This window comes from Ornithodoros turicata, chromosome 7, assembly GCF_037126465.1.
Source record: "Ornithodoros turicata isolate Travis chromosome 7, ASM3712646v1, whole genome shotgun sequence".
NCBI classification, from domain to species: domain Eukaryota; kingdom Metazoa; phylum Arthropoda; class Arachnida; order Ixodida; family Argasidae; genus Ornithodoros; species Ornithodoros turicata.
In genome coordinates this window covers 37,967,873-37,992,239 of record NC_088207.1, presented here as the reverse complement: position 1 = coordinate 37,992,239, position 24,367 = coordinate 37,967,873, and the positions used below count along the sequence as shown (strand labels likewise).

General features: G+C 46.4%; 2 protein-coding genes across 4 annotated transcripts; both read left to right on the top strand.

Moving 5' to 3' along the window:
- Positions 1–853: 853 nt before the first annotated feature.
- On the top strand, positions 854–8,043 carry LOC135401020 (tetraspanin-33-like). Its single transcript, XM_064633120.1, has 6 exons — positions 854–1,032; positions 1,388–1,528; positions 2,493–2,750; positions 4,347–4,700; positions 6,689–6,885; positions 7,582–8,043. Exons 2-6 carry the CDS (start codon positions 1,400–1,402, stop codon positions 7,796–7,798), a joined length of 1,155 nt encoding a protein of 384 aa, XP_064489190.1. The 5' UTR covers positions 854–1,032; positions 1,388–1,399; the 3' UTR covers positions 7,799–8,043.
- Positions 8,044–10,312: 2,269 nt separating this feature from the next.
- On the top strand, positions 10,313–24,367 carry LOC135401019 (beta-1,4-N-acetylgalactosaminyltransferase bre-4-like). Of its 3 annotated transcripts, XM_064633119.1 has the most exons (9): positions 10,313–10,919; positions 12,875–13,008; positions 13,074–13,156; positions 13,902–13,983; positions 14,041–14,134; positions 17,419–17,606; positions 17,711–17,833; positions 18,992–19,087; positions 21,936–24,367. In XM_064633119.1, exons 1-9 carry the CDS (start codon positions 10,899–10,901, stop codon positions 22,060–22,062), a joined length of 948 nt encoding a protein of 315 aa, XP_064489189.1. In that variant the 5' UTR covers positions 10,313–10,898; the 3' UTR covers positions 22,063–24,367. The 3 variants fall into 3 exon arrangements, 2 of the variants coding, with proteins under 2 accessions (XP_064489189.1, XP_064489187.1); XM_064633117.1 differs by having other exon boundaries at positions 10,323–10,919; positions 13,902–14,134; XR_010424704.1 differs by lacking the exon at positions 21,936–24,367 and having other exon boundaries at positions 10,320–10,919; positions 13,902–14,134; positions 17,711–18,272; positions 18,992–19,081.

The window sequence follows — 24,367 nt, the reverse complement described above, 5'->3', positions numbered from 1 at the left end:
ATTGTGGACAGGACCAAATCCTAGAGTATAACTCTAGTGTCCCCGTTATGACCGCCTTCGTCAGACCTGCATATACACGCCTCTAACAAACACCACCTACATAAAGAAACCTTGCTTACTCGGCGACGTGACGTAACAACTAAGAGTCAGCCAATCAGGACCGTGTTTTCAACGGCGGCAGCCAATCACGAACATCCTTTCACCGGTGGTGGTGAAAGTGCTTGTCGTTGTCGTTGTCACAGAAGTGGCCAACGTCACGACTGCCGCCCTGGGGGAATGTGCGTCCTGGGCCGACTTCTAAAGGAACTGCGCCGACATATGTCTGAAAACGTCTGAGGAAAGCCCAGGAAAAACCCCAGGCAGCATAAGCGGCACCGGCGTGCTTTCACCGTCCCCGCGTACAAAGAAGGAAAACTTGGAAATAAAGCGCAAAACGGTCCCAATCTTTCTCAAAACTGATTTTCTGGAAAGCGTTTTGCACTTTTGGTCTAAATAATCAGGTCTGCAGTTCCAAGTACGCTGCAATCATTTGCAATCAGTAGCAGACGAATTCCACGTAGCAGAGGGAGAGGAGGCAATAAGCAGGCCTTCTGTAAGTGGCGTTGTTCTAACCCGGGTAGAATCTACAGTGTCGTTACCGCCTGTGTTATCTTTTGGAGCAACCATAATGGGAGGTGGTGTAGCTCTGTTGCCGCTGGCCTTTTATACTTTATGAACTTTGTGTATCAGTCACTCCGGTTTTAACTTTGTCCAGTCACCCTTTGTGGATCAAGGCCAATGGACCAGGAGGAGGAGGAGGAAGAAGAAGCATCGACACTTACATAGAAGAAGGAGAGAACACACGGCCCACGGCCATTATCTCATTGGTAGAAGAAGAAGAAGAAGGAAGGCATGTTCGTATGATCGTCATTATCTCATTGGTAGAAGAAGAAGATCGTCCGTCAACGTTCGATCGTACACAGCGGATGCCGATCCCGGAGTTGGACAGCCTCACATCCAAGGCTGTAAAATCTGAAGACAATTTTGCTCTCGGTAAGTCATACCTGGAGCAGCCTTTCCGTCCTCCCTTTGTCATTATTTCTTTTTTCTTTTTCCTTTGGGGGGAGGGGGTGGAGTGGAGGATCGCCACGCTTGCATCGCGTCGTCCTGTGTCGTGACGGACCCATATCCGTACACGAGAACTCGCAAAAATCGCCGTATGCAAATGAACAATGACGTTCTCATGGTTTACACGTATATTTGGAGTAGGAGCTAGCGCACCCGCTTGAGCGATCCACACGGGCTTCCTTTCTTACAAACGCTATGAACGTCATAGTAAGGAAACAGATCGAGAGCCAAGCCCTTATGATGAATGCACATAACGCTTGCTTTGTTCCTCGCACTGTAGCTGAACTGAACCATGGGTCGCCGCAAGCGTCACCATCGCTCCGCTCCCCCGATGATGGATGTGAGCCCAATACAGCGCGTGTCCCTCATCCTCATCAACCTCGCCCTAATGGTTTTCTCAGGGCTTGTTTTGGCTACTAGTGTAAGTTCGCTCAAACTATAACGGCTTAAAAGTGTAAGTGAGTTGTCCAAATGTGCACTTCCTGAATTTCACATCAGAACATTTTCACATGAGAACTGGACAAGTAAAGATTCGCCTCCTCTGTATAACACGTCCAATGATGATTTCGCTGTATGGTGTCCCCCCGATATATGTCCTGCTTCAAAAGGGATTAGGTGAACCTGAACCTTAACCTAATGAATATATCATGCCACGCATACTTCTTGTTTGTATGGCACTATACATGTTAAGGGAGGGGTCAGCACACATTACAGTTGGTTACCATTGAATATAAGCTAACTACTTCGCATGCCATGCGGAGGGGCATGAGGAAGCATACCATTTGAATTCACACTTCGTACAGGACAGGGCACTGACCGCTGCTACCATGCAAAACGTAAACCTGCCCATTAAACAGACGTGTCTACGACAACAATTCCGCACGGTAGACATACCAAGAGGGCCTTAGTTCAATTGGGGTTAACCAGTCCCTTCTTGCAAAGCTGCACTGTGTGTATGCATTATAGCTCTACCCAGACTCTTATTACCAAAACCGTTACGATTTTGTTCGGCCTACAAATATGTGCCACGGAGTACCATGTAGTACATTCAGTGCAAACTATGCTACATCATGGTTCAGTACTATGTTCAGCAACTGATGTGGCTTTTAAAGCACGGCGTATATGGTTGCTGACTTGGAAAACGTGGAACATACTTCTTCATTGCCCGCTTTTACACTGTATCTAAATCAATCAGCTTCGCCCCCTCACCGTGACAAAATTACTCGGTCCATGGTCACATTCAGCCCACCAAACGCTACTGACATTTCTGGACTACGGACATCCGGTCCTCACTTTGAGGCTCGTCATTATATATTCACCAAATTACATCATCATCACCACCACCACCACCATCATCATCCAAACAAAGTTCTCGTTAACTCCAGACTTACTCCCTGATCGAGCGGTGGGACGACTTACATTGGATCGAGTCCTCGGTGGTGGTGAACTTAATCGTCCACCTGGAGATTCCCTTCCTGACAACGAGTTTCATCGTGTTCGGCATCGCGACATTGGGATACATTGGCTCGCTTCGTGAAAACAGGACGCTTCTATGGCACTACTCCTGCAGCTTATCGATCCTTCAATATACCGTCCTCGCTTTCGCAGCGTTTATTTTCGTTGCCCCTCTATTCACTAAGAAGGTAAGTTTAGGCTGCATGGTGGTTCGAACGCGATAGTGATGAGCAAGAACTAGGAGAGCTTTGTGGCGAATTCGAGTGGTCATTTGGTGGCAACTTTTTTGCCAGATTCCGAGCAATCATGTTCGCTTGGCCAAAGCGAAGCAATCTCGCATGTTCGCGTGGCGCTTTTCGAGCGCCCGGAATTTGCCAGCTGGCACTTTTTTCGTCCGGGCTCGAAGTGGCCGAGCAGCGGGTTGCCCAACTATATCTGGTGTCGTCACATCCGCACTGCAAAGGTGGCGAGGGCCAGCATTGGCTGGCACATGAAAGTTCACGTGGGTTAGCAGACTACGAAACCCGAAGACGAGCGACCGCGATTCCTCTAGCGTGATCCAAGCGACTGAAACCGCTAGATTCCTGACACCCATGTTCGCGTGACAACGGTCACAGTATCATTGATAAACAAAAGGATTCACACTGGGCTCAGGAGCGACCCCTGTGGGACCCCAAATGTTATTTTCATAATTGCTGAGCTGGTTCCATTCACAGAAACAAACCGGAAGCGGTCGTGCAGATAGCTATAGGAAAGAGGTTGAGAGCAATACCCCGAACACCATAAGATACTAGGTAGGTTATGAATTCAGTACGAATTTTTAAAAGGTGACGAAAGGGACCGGGACCGTGAAAATCTGTTCATTGTTTAGTGAAAGGCAGTGTAAAGTTCGTTTTGTAAAAGGTGCCGTAAAGTTCGATCCCACAGAAAATACACAGGGTCGCGTTGGTGGGGCAAGTTATTAGACAATGTACAACGTCAATGTTTCAAAACTATATTCCCGGTCTTTCCATAAGTCGCCACAGACAGGAAAAAACACCGGAAGTTTTAATTTTGGAGCAGTATTGTTTATTTTTGAGTGAGGCGCATTAACCACGCTCTTTGAACTTGATGATGTCTTGGATTCGGAGGCTTCTCACGGGATCTGCTATTTGATTCTTCAGCTGCGGAATATTGGTATACCACATCAAGCTATAATTATGGCGACAGCATCGTACACTACGTCATATATTACAATTTCGTGTTCCACAGGCTTGGCAGCTCGTGATAGAACATACTACGCAGCTTTTCTCATACTATCAAACGCGGCTTGTTCCTCTCCACAGATGCAATGCCACTTAGACAAACTGTACTACGAAAGCACTATTTTACGTCATGGAAGTTTTTGTCATCACGGAAAAAAAAATCACGGAACAGACACTGGTACCATTTATTAACGCTGTTTAACGAAGTATGTTGGGCTAGTTGGTACATAGCTGACAAGTAGAAACCAGCGAAGAAACTCTAGTACAAGGCAGACGGAGTACACAGGACAACAGCCACAGTAACGTCACAACACAGTTACTTGCGGTAATACAACTGGTACACTCGCTCAGCCAGGTCAGTTCAAAAACATCCTCCTGAAAACCCCTCATCTCCTTATCTGAGACGAGGACTGGGGCTTGTGGACTTGCAAGTCCAGCGGTTGTCTTGTCTACTCCTTTTCCTTGTGCTCGCGTCTCTCCGCTGGTTTCTACTTGCCACGCCGTTTAGCTCGTTTATGTAAGCTTGTTGTCTCTTTCTAGTCCATCGAAAACGTAATCAGCATCGACCTTATCGTAAACTACAGGGACAACGCTGACTACCAAGGCCTAGTCGACTATATCCAGGCTGCATTCGAATGTTGCGGCGTGTCAGACAAATCCTACAGAGATTGGAACAACAATATTTACTTCAACTGCAGCAAAACCAATCCCAGTTTCGAACGTTGCAGTGTTCCAGCGTCCTGCTGTAAACCGCAAGACACAGATAATGAAGTAACCGCAATAGTTACTAGTACGGGAGGACGGTATTGCGGCCAGGGCGTTTTAGATATGCCTGAGCTGCAAGCTTGGAACCTGGTGTATACACGCAGCTGTCCGAGTGCGATGGTCGGCAAGGTCAGTGAGTTGTTTGTTGACAATGCTTATACTGTTGACGAAAGGTGCATGACAATGGGTATAAAGCATGCTTACACAAATGTATTACCCTTTTTTTGTAGGACATATCTTACCACATCGGGGGCATCAAACTCAAATCGAGTCGTGGGTCGCATTGACCTTAGACCACCACATATGGAGGGCTAAACAGTCAAATACAATAAAACAAACTATACAATACAACAAAATATATATATAGAAACAGGAGCTGTGTAGTTATTGTGGCATGTGGAGCCGGACGGTGTGTGCGGAATTCATTACTGAAACTCCAGTTGGCACTCCAAAAGAACTAAATAAGTTGCCTTTCCAAATCGGGCACAGAAATTACCGAAAAACGAATTCCATTAAAATACGTAGCTCTTCACATTGTATTGTAGCCTTTGCTCACCGTTTCGACATGGGAAAATCAAACGGAAAACAGCTGTTGACGATTCATGACTTCAGGATTGCTACTTTAATATGACTCTTAAAAATGTGGTTCCGTTTTTGTGTGTCTATTTCACTTAGTGTGAGAGTAGAGGTGAGCACATCTTAATCCTCACATTACTTATACAATGGTAGTTCACGCTGCTGCGGTTCATGAGCCAGAAGAAGTGCTCACTCGCGTATGTTCTGCCTTACATGGGCAAGGACAGGGTCGGCACTATATGCCGGGCAAAGATAAAAACAATTTCGGAAAATGTGCCCGGTTTTATTTCTAATTCGTCATTAAGGCGCACTCATGCAGTCTAGTTAACGTTCGCTTCCGAAGAGAGTTGGCTGCACCGTCGCAAAATTGTTTTCAAGGAAGTAATGCAATCGGCACCAGCATGCAGAACATGCTAGCAAACGACAAAGCCATTATTTTCATTCGCAGGGATCTGGAAAACTGCAGTAAGTTTGTCAAATTTGTTGATTGCAATCAATTCCTCGATTGTATACTGTAGTGAATGACATCATTTTGGTCCAAATATCGCGGGCGGGCGGGCGTGCCGAGAGAAGCGATTTTGTGGAATCTCCCATAGACTCCCATGTATTGAAAATTTGACAAACTTTGATTTGACAAAAAAATCAGGGGATTGCGCCAGGCCCTCAAGTATGTCATTCCCTAGACAAACACGAGGGGATCACGCTTGAACTTGTTTCATGTCGAAATTTAGCAAGGTTTACGAGAACCCTGCGTACAAAAGTTCCCCATAGATTTGAGTCCGCCTTAAATTTTTTGACAATGTAGCTTCCTTAATCAGCCGCTCTGCCACAAAATATGTGATTGCAGGCCACATGCGGCCCGTGTTTGAGACTCCTACTCTACTCAGCGCTTTCTTTATACTCTCAGTATGGACTGCACTGGGTACTGCCTTAGTAGTCCTTCTGTGTTCTCGGCTGGAACTATATGGCTTGGTTACATTGCGAAGGCCCAGTTGCATGCTTGCCCCAAGTGGCCGACAGGACCATGGACAGGACGGACCCCTTAGTGCTCTTAGCAGGGTTGCGGAATGCATGGGATCACCCGTTCCATTCAAATTCCATTCCGAGGAAATTTAGATTTGTGATAATTCCATTATTCCTTTCAATTCCTCGGAATGAAAATGCATGGTCAGTTCCCACTCCTGGAATGGCTTGGCAGACCCATTCCGTTCCTTTAACTCCACCAATAAAAGAAAAGGGACAGGTAACCGTACTGGCAAGGCCAGCAGTGCTAGAGGAGACTGACATTACCCAGCACGGAAAAAGCACAAAGACAAGGCTATTTGGCTCTTGACTGTGTGCAGGTGCGGTGCATGTGTGCAAAGGGCGCGAGGGCAGAAACCAACGGGTTGAAACCAAAACTATACCACCGGGGCACCCAGACCATTCCACTCCAATTCCATTCCTGCGAAAAATGCCAAATTCCCTTCCCATTCCATTCCTATAGATACCATAGATAGAAACCATATTAATACGAGCGCATATTCTCTTTTTTTCTTCAGGCCAGAGCATACGGTATCTACATCGTCGGTGGCTGCGTCGTCGCTGTTATCTTACTGGTCATTTTGGCCTACATGGCCGACCACGTTCGTGAAGAGATCAAACAGCTGACGAAGGTCTACGAGCGCTACTACGAAGATATTCGACGCGGAGTGCGCAAGAAACTTGCCAAGAGACGTGCGCTTGCTCGCGTTCCAAGGTAACCACAACAAGGTTATGGTATAATTTTTGACGTAGAAATTACGTCTTTGCGATCGCGTATGTAAAGTTTTGGGGCTACAGAGCATAGCGTGTCCGGGAACATAGAGCCAGAAAATCTGCTGAGCAACCTTCGATGTCCAAAAAGGCTCCTGCACCTCTCACGCGCGATTTCCAAGCAACGACCGCCAGTGTCTTCTGCGAGAGGTTCTTCAGCTGTTTCAGAACTGTGAACTAGTCACTACCACTCATCAGTCAGTCATCAACTCATTAACACAATTAACATCACGAAAGTCAGCAAAGTAAATTCTGTGCCCAGAAGCTTGACCTCTTCAATGGAGAGAACCCCTCAATTTTTTTATGATTTGTATTAAGTTAGTTGGTATTTGTAGCAACCAGATTCAATAGCGTGGTTGACTACTGCATTATTTTGATGTCTCAGAAGGGCATAGACTATTAGCATGTCTAAGGCCTCGTAACAATATCTTCGGTATACGCAGCTTGAACGCCTCTGCTATTTTCATCCGTACGGTCTTGCTACTTACACGTCGACCTATGGTACTGTAGGCGTACAGGTTATAAAATCATACGCACATTGCTCTATATACGATACATTTAAGCTGAAAGGTTCAAGAGAAGATTAAGATACTTGTCACGTTATGTGTGCTATTAAAAATTAATCACTGAACACTTTCAGGGGCTGTGTCGTGGTGCGTCAGCAGCATGACAAGCAGGACACCTCATCCTCATCTTCTGATGAGGGTCCTCCTGATCAATACCAGCAAGATCCACGAATGATCCGCCCGGTGGCCAGCGCTGTTCCAGCCAACCAGCCATACGGGTCGCCTTACGTGCATCCCAAACGAATGGGTCGACTGGATAGACTGCAACCTGTCTATCGCCAATATAGATAATAGCAATAGCGACAAGACAAATTAGCGGTCACGAATGTAGTTGCGTAGAAGTGGATGTTAAATAGTACATAGTAGTGAAGGGTAATTAATGAATAATTCATTTCATGGTGGCAAGGAACAAAGTAGTGTAGCAGTGTGTAGTAGTTCAGCGAACCTTCTAAGATATACAGGGTGTTGCACGAGAGAGTGCCCCAAATTATTAAAAAAAACATTTGCGTGAGATAAAAATTGAGATAAACCTTGTGCACGACACTTGTGGAGGTTTTCGCTACCCAAACGGATGTTTTCCATCAGTGTACTTCATTAATTAGACTTAACTTTTTTTGCGTTAATTAGTAAGCCCATGGCCACAACACACCATTTCAGTCACAAATACAGAATTGACACAAAATTTGACACTGTAACGACCGCCAGAAAAACCGTCGCTCGTCCAAGTTGCCTCGCCTAAAGTATGCTAGCTAGAGGAGGAAAGGACAACACACAAACAGCGCAAAACATCCGATGTCTAATTATCAGTAACCGACGGAAGCATCAGCGAGCGAGCAGTGTAGCGCTCCATAGTTGCTTTTTGCTGTTTAGTGGCCGCTCCGGGTGTGCCATGCCCCCGGTTTGAGTGCGCCAAAGAGAACACTCGATTGAAGCGCCAAGCACGTGTCTGGCACAGGTGGTACTTTCCAACCCACCCAGATCACGGCCCCTGTGCAGTTGAAACCTGTAACCCATTCAACGTGTGTGTATTGTCATCAAGCAAGAGAACGGACCCACACAAGGGATCATGGGAAGTTCGAGCATTAAGGGCAACCTCCATGGAGCGAATGTACAGCGAAAAAGCTGTACTCGTCGAACTTCTCTGCTGCGAACGTCGCTCAGCGTCGGACGCCCTGCGCGAGGCGTCAAAAATGTGAGCGTCCGCACCCGATCTGCTCATAACAGATATTTTCGCCCAGCGTCCGCGATTCCGGAAGCGTCAACTGCAGATGAACCAATCAAAGTGCTCTTCCGCTACGAATCTACGCCAGATCGCCTGCACGTGGTCGTCTGCTCTCGTGAATCATCGTCATCGTCCTCTTCTTGCAACTGGATGCTGTCGTCTGCTCGCTGTTTCGCCAACTGCATCGTTAGAACGTGAGGCATTCTCTGCCAAGAAACATTTTTTCCTTTCGCAGTAGTGAATATGCTTTTCGGTACGTTACTGGGCGCATCTTTGCAGACAGTTGTTGGATTTAGTTGCAAAATTTGTGACGTTAAATGCACTTTTTCGAGCAATTGATTTCACTAAGCTTTCACCTTATACCCTGGTAACAGTGACATCACAGCGTGACTTCCCGACGCCGTCCGCTGGTTTTTCGCTCCATGGAGCTGGTGCCGGCGAACAACTGCCGGCGGAACGCGCGTGGCAGTCCGCCGCGCGAACTTCGTTGCAAAAATTCGCTCCATGGAGGTTGCCCTTTACGAAAGGGCCAGACGCGGAGGTAGAAGAACAACAACATTCCCGGTGCGCGCAGCAGCTTCAGCTGAGATAAACCATAACCGAAGCAGACGACAGCAGTGTTCCCAAAGTTCCCTAAAAGTTCCCATGCTGCTCTGCGCTGGTCAGACTTGTGCCAGTTACCAAAAAATAGGAACTAAATACCGTTACCCGCTACTTCAGAAAAAAGTAACTAAATACGTTACTCGTTACCAACATACAAAAGTAACGAGTTCTCGTTACTCACAGGTAACGAGTTACTTTTTCGTTACCGCCGCCAACAAACATGCCGTCACTTGCCTTCAACTCATTATTAACGAGAAATTGCACTTCACAAGAAGCTGATACTCGAAATTTACATCAGTGATCTTCGTTCTCTTTCGTGTGATGACATCTGCTGCCGAAGTGGGGGTGATCGGAGGTTATGAAAACACAAGAAAAGACACCGGTTTTCGTGCCACCGATCACCAACGGTTTCCAAAAACAGATGAGGGGCTGCGTCATAATTTAGGGCGCTCAGAAGCTTAGCAAAGACAAGAAAAGGCTAGAAGTCGAAACGCGTTTTTTGTAGCCATAGCACAATTGGTACCCATTCTTGGGAAGGAGTGATGGTCGGAGATTACGGAAACAAGAGAAAAGACAAGGGCCTTCGTTTAAGACGATTCAGCACGTCAACAACACATCCAACGAGGGACTGCAATAATACTTTGAGTCACACGTGGTCGTGTGTCACGCAGGTCCACGCATTGCGCCACACGGAGTGCCGAAATGTGCTCCCCCGCGCTGAAGAAAAGGAACGAGAAACTCAGTAACGAGTTACCAATGTTTGTAACTGATTCCGTTACTATTACCATTTTTTAAAAAGTAACTGAATCGTTACTTCGTTACCAAAAAAAGTAACCGTTACCAAGTAACGAGTTACTTGTAACGAGTTAGGCACAACTCTAGCGCTGGTTATTGGAACTCATCACGCATCTTTTAAAACCGTCTATTCTCCAAGACTAGGTGATGTCACCACCGCGTGTCTCCCAGCAACGGCGCGCGCGTCTCCGCTTTCCGACCGACGCTGGAAGGCTGCTAGCAGCTGTGGGTAAGTGTCGGAAAGCAACCTCCGACGAGCAACGTTGCCATCCGTGTGGCAGATTGGGCGTCCCCGTGAGGTCATACGTCGCAAAACCAGAAATTAATTTTATGACGCTTCCGCGTTAGATCGAGAGACAACGTCTTGGAAGGACAGCTGAACAGCGCACTTGGTCCTCACGCACTACGGAACTTGATACACAAAGCAAGCGCACGCAGCTATTTTGTTTCGCTCGACCGTACACCGCAGTACATGACAGATGGTATTGGAGCTACAAGTGGCAGACATGACGCAATTGTCTGCGAAAATTTCCTTCATTCGTTGTGCTACAACTGGTTCGTTATGAAATAGGCATTGGTTTCACTGCGTCCCTGCTTCTCCAATCGATCGTAACTAAGACGGCAATCAGATAGTCTCAAACCATTTGAAATTCTGTGGACGTGACGAGATCGGATATTAACGGAGAAGAGCTCGGTGCGCTACACGTGCAACGCACTTCTTCGCAGTGAGTGCGACCTTCGAAACCGGAAGGTCAAGGGAATAGTGTGAGGATGCCTTTGACTGTGGCACAAGTAAGTGGGAGCATGTTGCCATTTTCGTTTCTACGTTTCATGAATAAATGTTACCGTAAAATAGAAGGGTGGGAGGTCATCTGTATATGTATATTTGTTTATGGCGCCAATTTAAATAGGAAGGAAGGAAGCACGCACTAAAGTGCAAAAAAATATCGGTATGAAAGATGACGTTACCTTGACAGCAATACAAAAGGAGCGGGGTTCATCCGTTGCGTCCTTCGTGATTTATGATCAATAGAAAAAAAAAACTGAATTTACGCTTTCTCTCTTTCTCTCCTAATCAAGTAGTCCGGCAACGCAGAGAGGCCTCCCATTGGTCTCCTCAAACGATATTCCGCGATGATTGGAAAACTCGTTTGAGGAGAGGAGACCAATGAAAGCGCGCCCCGCATTTCCCTCCTTTCTATCGATCATAAATCCCGAATGATACAACTGGCGAACCCCGTTCCTTTTGCATTGGTATCAAGGTAACTTCACATCTCATTTCACGACGCGAAATCTTTGCACTTGAGTGCCCTTTAAAGGACCCCAGGTGGTCGAAATGATCCGCAGTCCTTCTCTGCGGCACATCTAGCGTATCGCCACACAAATCTTGGCCAACCCACGTTACGTGTAAATCTGATCCCAATTAGTTACAGCATGCATTGTCTTGCAGTCTCCAAATAATCATGGGCAATTCCAAGACTTCAAGGTGCAGAGCGGTCACATTATTTAAAGGGGCACTGAAATGCAAAAACAAGTTCACTTCAAATTACGTTACACGCTATGTTAATTTCGATCTTGTTATCATAAATTTTGATTCCTTTACGAATGTACAATCGAAATTATACCAGACTATTTCTTGCTTCGGCGCTAAGCTGTGGATGTCGTTTCAGCTCGTGCATAGGTGTTTTTAGTCCATGCTGCGCGTGCACACGCGTGCCACGTCATGGAGCAGTCCCGGTGAAAAACGTAGTGCGCGTTGCGAAGCGGACTGGCGTCGCTGTCCGGAGGACGTGAAGATAAATGTTCCGTGGAACATTCGCGAACTGTTGTGGGCTACGATCCAGTGTATCGGCATTGAAAAATGCAGCAGTGTGCACTGTGCCGCGCATATACGGAACAGTACGATCGGACCCGTTCAAAATCCACATACCACGATAGGTATGCACGCGCTTCTCCTGCTGTCTCATTGGATGCCGCCAATCTTTGCGACCTGGGGATCCCATTCGTTGCCGCCAAAGACGACTCTGTTTTCATTGCGTTTTTCTTCTAACGGTAGCGCTGTGTGAACTAATTTTACTTGCATTATGCTAATCGAAACATGGACTTTCATTTAAGAGCGAGTTGTTTTTGCATTTTAGTGCCCCTTTTAAGTAACTGTAAAATTCCGAACCAAATTGCTGAGGGGATAAAGGTAGTGCATTTCTTTTCTACAAAGTCTCCGGAGGCGAAATTCCGTGTCTGGCGTTTACGATTCCCAGGACTCCGAAAAAAAAAAAAGGATACGATGTTGATGTTGACGCAAAAAATAATAGGAAGAGATTGAATTTGTCGCAAGAAAAGTACGATAACCCATTTAGACACCAGGTTACATACCATTGCATGCGTGCATTGTATTGCGCACAGATCAGTTTTTCAAGTTTTGCTTTTACAGTTGAAATAATGCGCTATCTTTAATAGAGCTAGGTAATACACTTATCCGCTCGTATCCATCTTTTTTTTTCTTTTTGTCCAATCGTCTTTCAACAATTTCTTGTAATTGCACCTGGTCACACGTCTGTGAACAGACAAAGGTAGTTGCAGTTACGCATGCGCCGTTCCTCCACTTGAATATCAGGTGACTAATTCTTATTCCTTACGAAATTAGAATTTTTGCAGCTCAAACATAAGCAGTCGTTACATCCCTTTTATTGAAGACGACGGGATCCTAACACTCCAACCAGAAGGCTAACACGACACCTGTGTTACAGGGGCAACGAAGAGCATTCAATGGTTCGAGCAGCCCTGGACCATTATGGAGATGCTATCGAACTTTCACAGCATTTATGCTGGTGAGCGTCGTGCTCCTGTTGTGGTGGTTACGAGGAAACACGAACTATTCCTGGTATGACAGAATTGGAGGATCATGTGTGCCTGTTCTGTGCCTGACACTGGAAATTCTCATTCCAGTACAAACTGCCACGTGAAGGTCAACACATTCTCCGTAAACAGCTCTATGATCAACAGCTGCCCAGAAATGCCACCATACCTCGGTGGGTTTCACCTTCTCGTCTCGTCTCTCAGTGTGGCCACTCGCAAGTTGCGAAGTTAACGGAGACAGTAGTATAGATACTGACAGACACGGATCTGCGTAGGGCTCTCCTAGGGATTCATAGGAGTCTATCGATGTCATCGATATCAGCTGAGCTAGAAAATTCACACCATTCTTGTCAAGGCTATGCATGTAGCCGGTTTACAGACGTTGTGCACTTCAGCATGCAATAGCTGGAACTCAGTTGTATCTGATAACGGCTAAGCCACCCGCAAATGGCGAGATCGGAAAATGAATGTTGAGCGCAACGACGGAAGTTAAGTAATGCAAGTTCCAGCTTAGAACATGTTTTGATACATCGCACAATGCCCGCACAATCTCATGTAGGTTACCTTTCACGCACCTGTTATGCTGAACACCTGGGCAGCTGTAAGCCATCTGTAGCTGTCCCCATTGCCATACGTTTTGCACGGCTGCAAATGTCAATGGCGCTAACAGAAATAAAAAGCCCTGAACAGCATGAAACTGCGCACTAGACATCCCTTAGCCAATTATTCTTGTTTTTACCAGGTTTCGAGAACTCGGTCGCGCTTCATTCATTTAATTGGTGTTACATGTGACGTCCTGCAGAGACCCTGTACGATGCCATTATCTCAACGAAGATATTGCGTGCCTGCCACTTCGTCTAGACAGTCTAGTTTCATTGACTCACAAGCGGGTTTACGTAGAAACAAACCTTCTTGCAGTTGGAACGATGGACGTTGTACAAAACCCTCCTTCCTTGGAACAACAAGAGAAATCTTTTCCTGACGTCTTCGTCGGAGGGAGGTACGCGCCCCATGAATGTGTATCGAGGCACCAAGTAGCCCTCATCATCCCCTACAGAGACCGTGAGGCTCACTTGCGTGCGTTCATCTACCACATGCATCACATGCTGAGACGACAGCAACTTCAATATCAAATATTTGTGGTGGAACAGGTATAGTATCTTAAAGTGTCACAGCGATCTCGTGTCTTCAGAGTCCTACCGAAATTCTGTCATTGCAATCTACGTGCCTCAAGTCTGGTCCGCACTATTGCGTTTCAGTGCGTCCGTCAGCAAACCGACGCAAGCTCCCTCGGAAGCGACGGACGCATGGGTTCGCTGGGTTCAATTTTTGGTCGGAGCGACGCAAGGAATGTCGCTCACTGTCCCGGCAACCGTGCCGGGTGCGTTCTGCTTTTACTTCTCTTCACGTAGTCGGCCGTGACTGGATCGCGAGCCATTTCTCGCAAAGCAAAGGTGCGGACGTGAATAGGAAATCCATTCGTCCGTCACACAGAAACGCTGTCGGACAGACCGCCCTTAAGACCATTTCCAAACTTTTGAAGGAATCGCCTCGTAAATATTGATTTACGTGTGGGGCCTGGAAATATAGGCACTAAAAAGGATGGGAAAAGGCAGGCGTTGAAGTCCTCAGTAGAGCATTGCATGGGCCCGGGCTTTCCCGAAATCCCGAGCCCGGCCCGGCCCGGCCCGGCCCGGGCTCCGGTTTCAGCCACCGGGCCCGGGCCGGGTACGGGCTTGACAACGCCGGCCATGGTCCGGCATGTAGCGAACATATTTCACGAGACTGGACAGCTGAATTTTCATGTCACTTTTTTTCCCCATTGGGTATGGGATATCATGGTATTCTCACCTGAGAACTATTACTTTATTACTTTTTTATATGTGATCATGCTTATTTAGTGTAATGTGTCTGGATTTCAAACGTGCACTCACACACATTTGGGGACGATTGGTGTGGCGGGCGCGCTGAGAGTCCGGCACGAGGGTCAGTTAGGTTAGGTGTTCTGACATATTTCGTTCGCATGAGAGTTCGAGAAAGGGGAACTAACACCGGTGCATGCGCAATAGAGCGGAGATGAGTCCCTCTTGAACCGCAAGGTACATACATATCGCCCACGCGCCGCTGCGCGTTGCCTTCCCAAGCAAGCAAGCACAAAGCACAGAGCGGCTTGCCGGCAGAGAAACACACCCGATCCGTTCGAGTGTACCTCCTCACTCTCCACCAGTTAGCTGCGTCCTTTTCCTGGCTGCGCTGTGCTCTTTAGTAAATCTAAATACGCCTCCGGGCCTCGAGAACATATAGAGCAGGGACGGGCTAGGACCGGGCCTGAGCATGGAAGCAGTCGGGCCGGGCTGTAAATCTATAGAAGACAGCGGGCCAGGGCCGGCCGAGTCGGGCTCGGGTCGGGCCCGGGCTGTGAATCTATAGAAGACAGCGGGCCCGGGCCAGGTGCGGGCCGTAACAGCCAGGCCTGGGCCGGGCATGGGCCTGAAAATTAGGCCCGTGCAGTGCTCTAGTCCTCAGAAACACCAAAATAGGCAATAAAATGCCTAAATAGGCGCGTTTATCTGGTACGCTCTTTGCTTTTGTTGATGTTTCAGAATCCAGGAGAACGTGCTCGTCCAAAGGGTACGGTACCGTACAAGCTTTGACTTCCAGTACACGAATGCTGAGACGGCATAGAACCGCGCTATGTAGCATAATATGCTTTTAGTTCTCTGCCCTCGGAGATATCGAAAGGCCAAGAAAGGCCAAATCTTTTGATCTTTTGATAGATGAACAACTTCTAGCAACCCAAGGTACTGAAGCAAACCAAAGGCAAAAAAAAAAAAAAAGGGAACAAAGGCGCAAACACGCAGAGACGAAAAGTAGAATGCAGCACGCAGCATGAGCCTGAAAGGCGCGTTTGCACCTCTAAAAAAGGCTGTAATGGCATCTAAAAATGTTGAAGGCAGGCAGGCAACCCCGAAAATGTCGCATTTAGGCGTTTGTAGGCATTCATAGGCAAATGCCTAAAATTCCGGGCCCTATTTATGTGTACTAAACATGCACATCAAAACACATATTTCTGCGATCCCGCGTCCGGACTGTAGCGTTTCGATGCGTCCAACAGCGATCGGTCCGTCCGCGAACCCACGCATAACCCTCGCAGGCGACGGGCGCATGGGTTTGAGCGAGTTCAACTTTTGAGCGGAGTGACGCACGCTGTACGACAGGAGTGCATATGATTGGCTCCCTAGTCTGTTGCCATGGGATAACGAAGAATCTCTAGCAAATAGGTTGCGCAAAGATGCGGACGGAAATGTGAAACGAATGCGGGAGACGCACGCGGACCCTGCCGGACGGACGCCTTTGAACGCAATATAGTGCGGACTAGAATTTACGAAGCTACGGCAGTGGCACTGCAGTGGCAGTGGTCCTGCGTGGGGGCGAGCGCCAAAATCGCCCTCAATTCCTCGTCCGTTTTTCGAGTGACGTTTTATCGCCAAGAAAGGAAGTGCATTCTTTTCCGTTTCCATGACGACGCAGGAGCTCGTAAAGAGGGAGCCGGCCACCGGAGAACTGCTTTCGGTATGGTGATGTTCGGGTACTTCGGGCAAGCGTGCACAGATAAAACGTAATTTCCTGTTCGTCTGCCGATGTCTCTCAGCGCTGTTTGGCGCTACCGTTGACGGTGGCTTGAAAAAATTGCTGTTTTAAAATCCCGACACTGAAACAAACAAACAAACAAAAAAATAGCAGTCTCCCTGTTGATGCAACGAGGAGTATAACACGAACTGCTAAGAAAATGAGGAGATCACTTTAAATTGCGCGTAATGGTTTGCATGTATGGGTCAAATGTAGAAGCAGAACTGCAATGAGTTATGATGTAATGCTAGAGAGGGAGAGTTCAATTGGGAAAGTTCAATTTTCGCTCGAATCGAATTCGACAAATGTGCTCAGAAGTCATAGTAAAATCTCCCCCGAGATAAACAGCGTTGACCTCATAATGTTCGGGCAAGTAGTTTTTTAATGCGTCAGCATTAGAGTCCTCGGTACGCAAGAATCGCGGCGTGGTCTGTCTGTAGCCACGGCGCGGCGCGCATGCTGGGTGAGTGTAGAGAGAAGGAGGGAAGGAGAGGGCTCGTGGAGGACGCGCGACGCTGCGCACCGGCCAGTGCAGCTGTGGTGTTCACAGGTTCAGACGTGTCAGCGTGGTCGCGCCATGGGTTATGAAAGCTGTGCGTAGGAGCACTGACGAAAGAAGGCAGAGGCTCCGAGACGGAGACGCCAAGCTGAGTCGGAGGAAGCACGAAAGGCTCCTTTGGCTTCGGATGCTGTCTTGTGTTAGCGTAGTGTAGGGTCGTGTGAAGGGTTGTGTAGCGTTTGTGAAGGGGAGTTTTTAATACGATTTTTTATCATGTTAGGTGAAACACCATGAATATATTTTCAGGCAGGCAAAGACCTCTTCAATCGTGGCAAGCTCTTCAACGTTGGCTACCTAGTAGCATCCGGACTACATGGCTTCGAGTGCTTCATCTTCCATGACGTCGATATGATTCCTGTAAATGATCACAATCTCTACACGTGCTCTGATCATCCTAGGCACCTGACGGTGTCTGTAGATGCCTTCCATAACCGGTGCGAGAAATCTCATGGATACGCAGGGATAGGACTACACTTTGTAACAAACCCCCATTTGAAACTGTTTCTATGTATTTCAACATTGTTATTGATCTATTCAGCCTCCCCTACCAGGACTTCTTTGGTGGAGCATGCGCAATGACCAAAGACCACGTAAAAATGGTCAATGGTTTCTCCAACAAGTACTGGGGTTGGGGAGGGGAAGACGATGACATGTTCTACAGGTGAGTTCAAGTTAGTTTTTTAAAAAAAGATGTTTTGCAAGACACTGTATGGGAATTACCTTCTTCAATATTCGAGCGGAAAGACACATCAAGTGATCCATGTGGAGCCGCCTACTGCAAGCTCTCGCATCTCTGACATCATCACTCGCTGTGCAGTGCGCACTAAAGTCTGTATCGAGGCAACTACATCATGTGGAAGAGAATTTTTTTACACATTATTCTGATATGCGTTACAATACGTGCGCTTTAAGAAAGAAATTAAGTAAATCGGAGAGCAATTACAGCTTCTAGTCCCCTAAATTGCAAATTACTTCCCATTGTAGTTCCCTGATCCTGAAATTGGCTCCCCAGTACAGCAAGATGTCTCTGGACTCCACATAGGCTTTATCCTTAGTTAGTCCTGAAAGGGACTATCCAGTTGTGGCAATGCGTCTAGAGTGTAAGTGTTGCCTTTGACGACCTGCGCCAAATGGTCCCCCCCCCGCCTTTTTAAAAGAGTTCACACGAATGAAGCAGTAAAATTTGTGCTGTTTTGTAATATATTAATTCGGATTAACCCCTTCAAACTCGAGAGGTTATAAAGACTGTATCTATTGCTTAAAGGGACGGTCGCATCCGGAAACCCATCTATGAAACCCATACCACTATGTTCGGCATCGGCCGATAGCCTACCTGGCTATTTTTTCCGTTCGAAAAGTGCTTAGATATTCAATAAACGAATTTTAAAGATCAGCGCTGCTTCCGCGGCTGCAGGAGCTCCGGCGGCGTGACGTCATCCCCTAAAAGGAGGAGTGAGAGCGCGGCGCTCATAGGAGGAAAGGCGCCGCGCCGTCCAGACGACCTGTTGTTCTATGAGCCGCCCGCGGCATTGATTTTCTCAAGGTCGCGTCCTCATTGGTTCTTAGGGAGTGACGTTTTCTCGTTTTTCCAGGGAGGGAGTTCCGATATGCTCTCAACATCCGGCGTCTGCTGTTGTCATGTATCTCATCGAATAACAGTCAAACTACACCACTATTTCGCGTGGGATTTTTGATCAGTAGGCTCCCACGAGGAATAAAATGACATTATAGTTTCGAAATTGACTGGAGCAGACGCGACCATCCCTTTAAGTTTAGCGAAAGCTGTTCATTTTTACTTCGATCACTTTCTTTCTTTTAGGGTCAATGATCATGGTCTTAAAGTCAGAAGATATTCACCGGATGTAGCAAAGTACATCATGCTTCCTCACAAGCGTGCAGAGCGCAGCCCTTCCAGGTAAACTTTTGTACATATCCATTATATGTATAGTGTGCGGGCCCTGTGTTCCGGTGATCCATTTGAGACCGCTGCATAAGGCGATCACAATAGCAGCAAAGCAATTTTAAAATATTGCGCCCCATTACTTTACGTCTTAGAACAAAGTGTAGTGAAAAAGAGTTCCTCCACCAGCTTGCCTGTATCTACGCGATTTTATCTGCCTTAGAACAAGTAAGAATGAATGTCAACGCGAAAAGCAAGCTCACATTGGCACACGAAAGCGCTGATAGGCAAGAACTGAAACAATTTACACGTCATTCGATAGAGTTTGAGGTTGAGAGGAGCTATTACGCTACGAGTCACCAGTCTTAGTTACTTATTTTTTTAGTAAATTGCTACTTCAGGTACGTACAAGGGTCGCTCACGGTTGACCGAGACTGCCTCGCTGTAGCAACTCTTTGATGCCTTTGATGCATAGAAAAAAGTGGGCTGCTGTCGTAGCCACAGCGGGACATCATTCTGGAGGGCTTCAATCTGTGTGGAACGTCTTTCCTCCAAGGTGCTCTCTAAGGGGCCCAAACAAATGGTAATCGCTTCGGGCTAAATCTGGGCTGTAAGGGGGCGTGGGGCAAAATTATCCAGCACATTTCAGCCTGGGTTACTAGTACTACCGTCAAATTTGCCATGTGAGGCAGGGCATTGTCATGAAGAATGACCCTTCCGGACAACATCCCGGGCTTTTACTTGCGAATTGCTTTTCGCACGGCACCCTTTATCAACGTGTAGTAGTACTGGGTATTATAATCGTGACCCCTTGCTGCAAGACGTCCACATGGATGACATCCCGCATGTCCCGGAAGACAGTTCCCACGGACTTCCCAGCAGACGGCTACATCTCGCTTTTCTTTTGCGGCGTGGAAGCCTTATGTCTCCATTCCATGCTGTTTCTCTTTGTCTATGGGGTGAAATGATACATCCAAGTTTCATAAAATGTGATGATTCTGTAGCGGGCCGTGGACAACGACGAAGATGGCCACGCGCCTGGAGCACCTGCCTCAGTTCCACCGGCGCGGCCATGGAGATAGGCCACCGTCAACGCCTCTCCGTGGCATACCATCATCGCCGGTTGGGGCTCATGTAGAGGAAGACCATCGTCCTCTACATTTCCTTGCAAAAATTCGTCCCCCTCAGATTGAAACCAGTTCAGCAGCTGCTCAGAGACTCAGAATAGGAACTGTGCGCGCTCGCTTCTGGTCACAAGTGAGGTGGCAGGGAACCACAGACTTTATGGTAGAGTAAGCGCTCGGGAATGGATGTCTCTGTTGGATGTTCCCTGTGCTCTCCATACGTGTACGTGCAATTGTATCCGAAGCTCTCCACGTGAGGGTGCAACGTACCTGAAGGCTGAAAAGCAAAGGGAAGCTCGCGTTTGTCTGCCGCGGCTGACGCAGTTTTCCTCAGTCGAAGCTGCTGAGGCAGAGCGAACTCATGTATCACGGGCGACTCGCCCGTCTCTTGCATATTGTATCCTCCTATTAAAGAGTTGAACCTAACAGTCTCCACACTGCCGACACTAATATTGCGCTAGGCTGCAATGTCCCGAACTCGCCGGTTCTCTAGGATGGCTTGCTCAACGCCTCCGATCTTCACTGCCGTGATTGCAGTCGGACGAACGTGTCCATGTGCTTCATGAAGAGAGAGAGTAGGAAGTCACTGAAAAGGTTAGCCAGTTGCAGGACTCGAACCCATAAATGACTAACCTTTTCAGTGACTTCCTATTCTCTCTTCATTCAGTGATCGTAGGCACTTGAGGCTTTGTGTCTTCGGTGTTCCAGCCTCAGGACACCAATTTCCATCGGGGATTCGTCACCACTCTTTCGCCAAACTGTCTGCACCATTCACATACTCTTCCCCTTGACATTGTTTGTTCTCCACACTATCCCTGTAATATTTGCAAAATCTCAGCTGGTTCGACACATAACTTGATTATGCATCCGTGTTCCACAAATACGAACTGCTCGCCGCCATGGTAGCTGCCCCTGCTGCAGGATTGCACGTGGTCCTCCGAAATAGTAGTAATTGGGAGCAGATTACATTATATTTACACCATGATTTATTTCCAGCAAAAGTATCAGCCAACCTTGAATGAACCATGCCACAGGGTTTCCTTGATCACAAATGTGGTGATCTGGTTTGGCACTGACGAAATATTGATAGCGATAATATTGTTTTTGCATGGCTTACAGGAAAATTGTAATGCAAGCCCTGTACCCAAAATGTAGATTTGAAAAATTTGATTTGTATAAACGTTCTGACGTGCCTTGCTCTGTGGCTGTTCCAGCAGCCACAGGGAATGTTCCAACACGATAGCATAATAGAAGGGCAGGGTAATTCTGCCCAAATCATTACCTTCTAAATTGGTAGTATATAAAAAAAAACTGATGGATGATAATAAAAATCTGTAATCTCTAGTTGTTCACGAGACTAGTGTGTACATACTGCATCAGGCAAAATGGCGTGAGGTCCCACAGCAAGCAACCGCTGACACTGAGTGGGCAAATCGACTATAGGCTCGTTGCGACTGTTGTTAATACTACTCGCCAATAGGACACCCAGTATGCCTCCACGAAATTGCAGAAAGTTCTAGTGCTTAGCAATATCATGTAGATTTGCGAAACTTAGGAAAATGGTATGAACAAAACAGTTGCCAAAGGCCTAAAAGCGCATTGCGGCTTAGAAGATTGAGCAGTATAACTGACGCCTATAGCTAGTGCAGTTTGGCTGCACACTGCTGCTGGCGACCGCAGGAATTCGGGACAGTCCAGCTCTCAAGTTTTATTTTATTTTTTATTTTCACTTCATCCAGGTCAAAGTTGCTGAGCGAAGCCACAGGTCGATACGACACCGATGGACTAAACAACATAACCTACAAGAAACTGACCATCATACCTCAGAGACTCTTCACGTGGATCCTCGCTGATTTGCAAGAATGAGTGTTCAGTAGCATAAAACAAACTCTAAGAATGGACAGGACTGAGGTCGGGAGTCGCTGATGTTTGGAACAAGGGGCTGTTCTACTGGGCATCGTCCTCTCTTGCAGAAGGACAGGCTAGTGTTCGTGGTTACGTGTTACTAAGTTATCATTATCAAGTGATTCCCTGCCTCGGGGTTTAGGTATCGCCCATATTCAAGGATATAACCAGACTTGTACGTATTTGGAGTATTGTATTTAAAATACTGTATTTTAAATAGAATTTGCGGTAATTTGGTACTCTACTCAATACTTTTTGTTTTGTGTATTTATACTCTATTTAAAATACATTTTACGGTATTTTGTACTCAATACTCTAATTACATATTTTGGATCTCCCTCTCAAACTTTCTCTGTCTCGTCTTTCCATTATCTTGCTTGTTCAGTGGAAATTTCCTGAGTCCCTCGGACATGACCCGGACATTGGCCCTTGGAAGTCCCCGTTTAGAGATCTTGCCCGTGTGTACTAAACCTTAGCCAGTGAGGGTTCTATTCTGTGTGCCTTGAAGTGGTTACGACGAATTCTGACCTCACCGTGCAGGAACTTGCTAGAAGTTTGCTTTGTTCTGGGTCACATATACTTAGTGGAGTTATGTGGCACCTCTTTGTCATCTTTTTGGGACTTGTGTTTATTTGATTCCTATCAGACAGCGGCGGCTAGCGCGGTGCGCGAAGTTTATGTGATTCATGTCACATAGCGGCGACTTGCCGCATTGACCAGTGGCCGGTGACTTTTTGAGTTCAATGATAAATAGTATCCTAATTGTATTTCAAATACTTTTTGAAGTATTTTGTACTCTATCTTAATTACTTTGGTTTTCATGTATTTATACTCTATCTTAATTATATTCTAACTTTAGTCTTTATTATCTTATCTTAAACACATTTTTGAGTACATGTCTGGATATAACTATTCCTTCCAGAAGAATTAAGGTAAAAATAAATGTTTACGTACTTATCCATTTACAACATCCTTCCCGCTTCTTATATATCATCTACTTAGCTCGCATGTAGAAAACGAACTGCCAGCTTCTAGCGCAAAATAAAAAAACTTGCACGCTAAGTGAAGTTTTCTGTATCATTTGCGCCCTTTCGATCGCTTATGTGGTTAAATTTCGTGTAACGTTTTGGTGTTACGGTTTGGTGTTGAGTTAAATTAAGTAAATTGGTCTAAATATGTATCTTAATTTAGTAACATGAGGAAATACAATAAATAAATTAAGTCGCCAAAGTAAATTCTACGCCAAATACCAATTTTTTTAATTTTTTTTTGCAAAATGTAATTCCACATCCTGGGCTCCAAGACGCCACTTCCGTTTATTTGCAGCTCATTCTTTTTCAGTAACGCTAATTCATATTTAACGAACGATATCTTCGCGATCATATGTTGACAGAGATCAACGCCGTCTTCGGCTGGTCACGCAGATCCATTGAATCAGATCCCTTCAAATCCGAGCCGGAGGAATATCGGACAGGCGCGACGACAGAGACAGACGAGGTACCGAACGTAACTTCCGCACAAGCAGCAAAATATATTGGCCCAACATTGGCAAAATATCGGCAGTTCCAATATTGGGCCAGTATTGCCAATCTTCAGCCGATATTAGGCCAAGATTTGCTGCTTGGGCGGTTTTCCAGCGAAACACAAGTAGACGCAGGAACTCCATCTAAACACGACGACTTTTCGAACCTTTCTCTGCTGCGCCAACTCACCTCTGAGGCATAGTATGTCAGTCCTTTGCACTTAGTAAATCTTTTTGATATATTATATTCAGCACCGTGTTTGGTGCTGTATACTTTTTCTTCATACTTTTTTTTTATACTTTTACTTCAATCAAGCCACCCGACCCTCTTTCATTGCACCAGCACACTACGTCTCCGCCCGGACTGATCACACATGCAAAGTTGAGCATATCCATTGTCGTTCATCCCAGTTTCTCAATTCCTTCTTTCCACATGCTATTGACATTTGGAATGACCTTCCCCAATCCATTGCCACCATCTCTGATGTTTCTGCATTTCGCAGACAGTTGTGTTCCTTTTTTGAATTATAAAGTGTGTCTCATTTACTTGTATTATTTTGTTTGTGTGTTACTGAACATATGTAACCTCGCGTACTAGTTATATTAATATATTCATTATGTGATAGTGCTTGTTGTATTATTAGTTCACACCCCCCTCATGTAACGCCCCTCGCGGGCATTTGAGGTATTCGCATAAATAAAAAAAAAATACAAAGGTTGAAATACTCAACCTAGCGCCGGTCA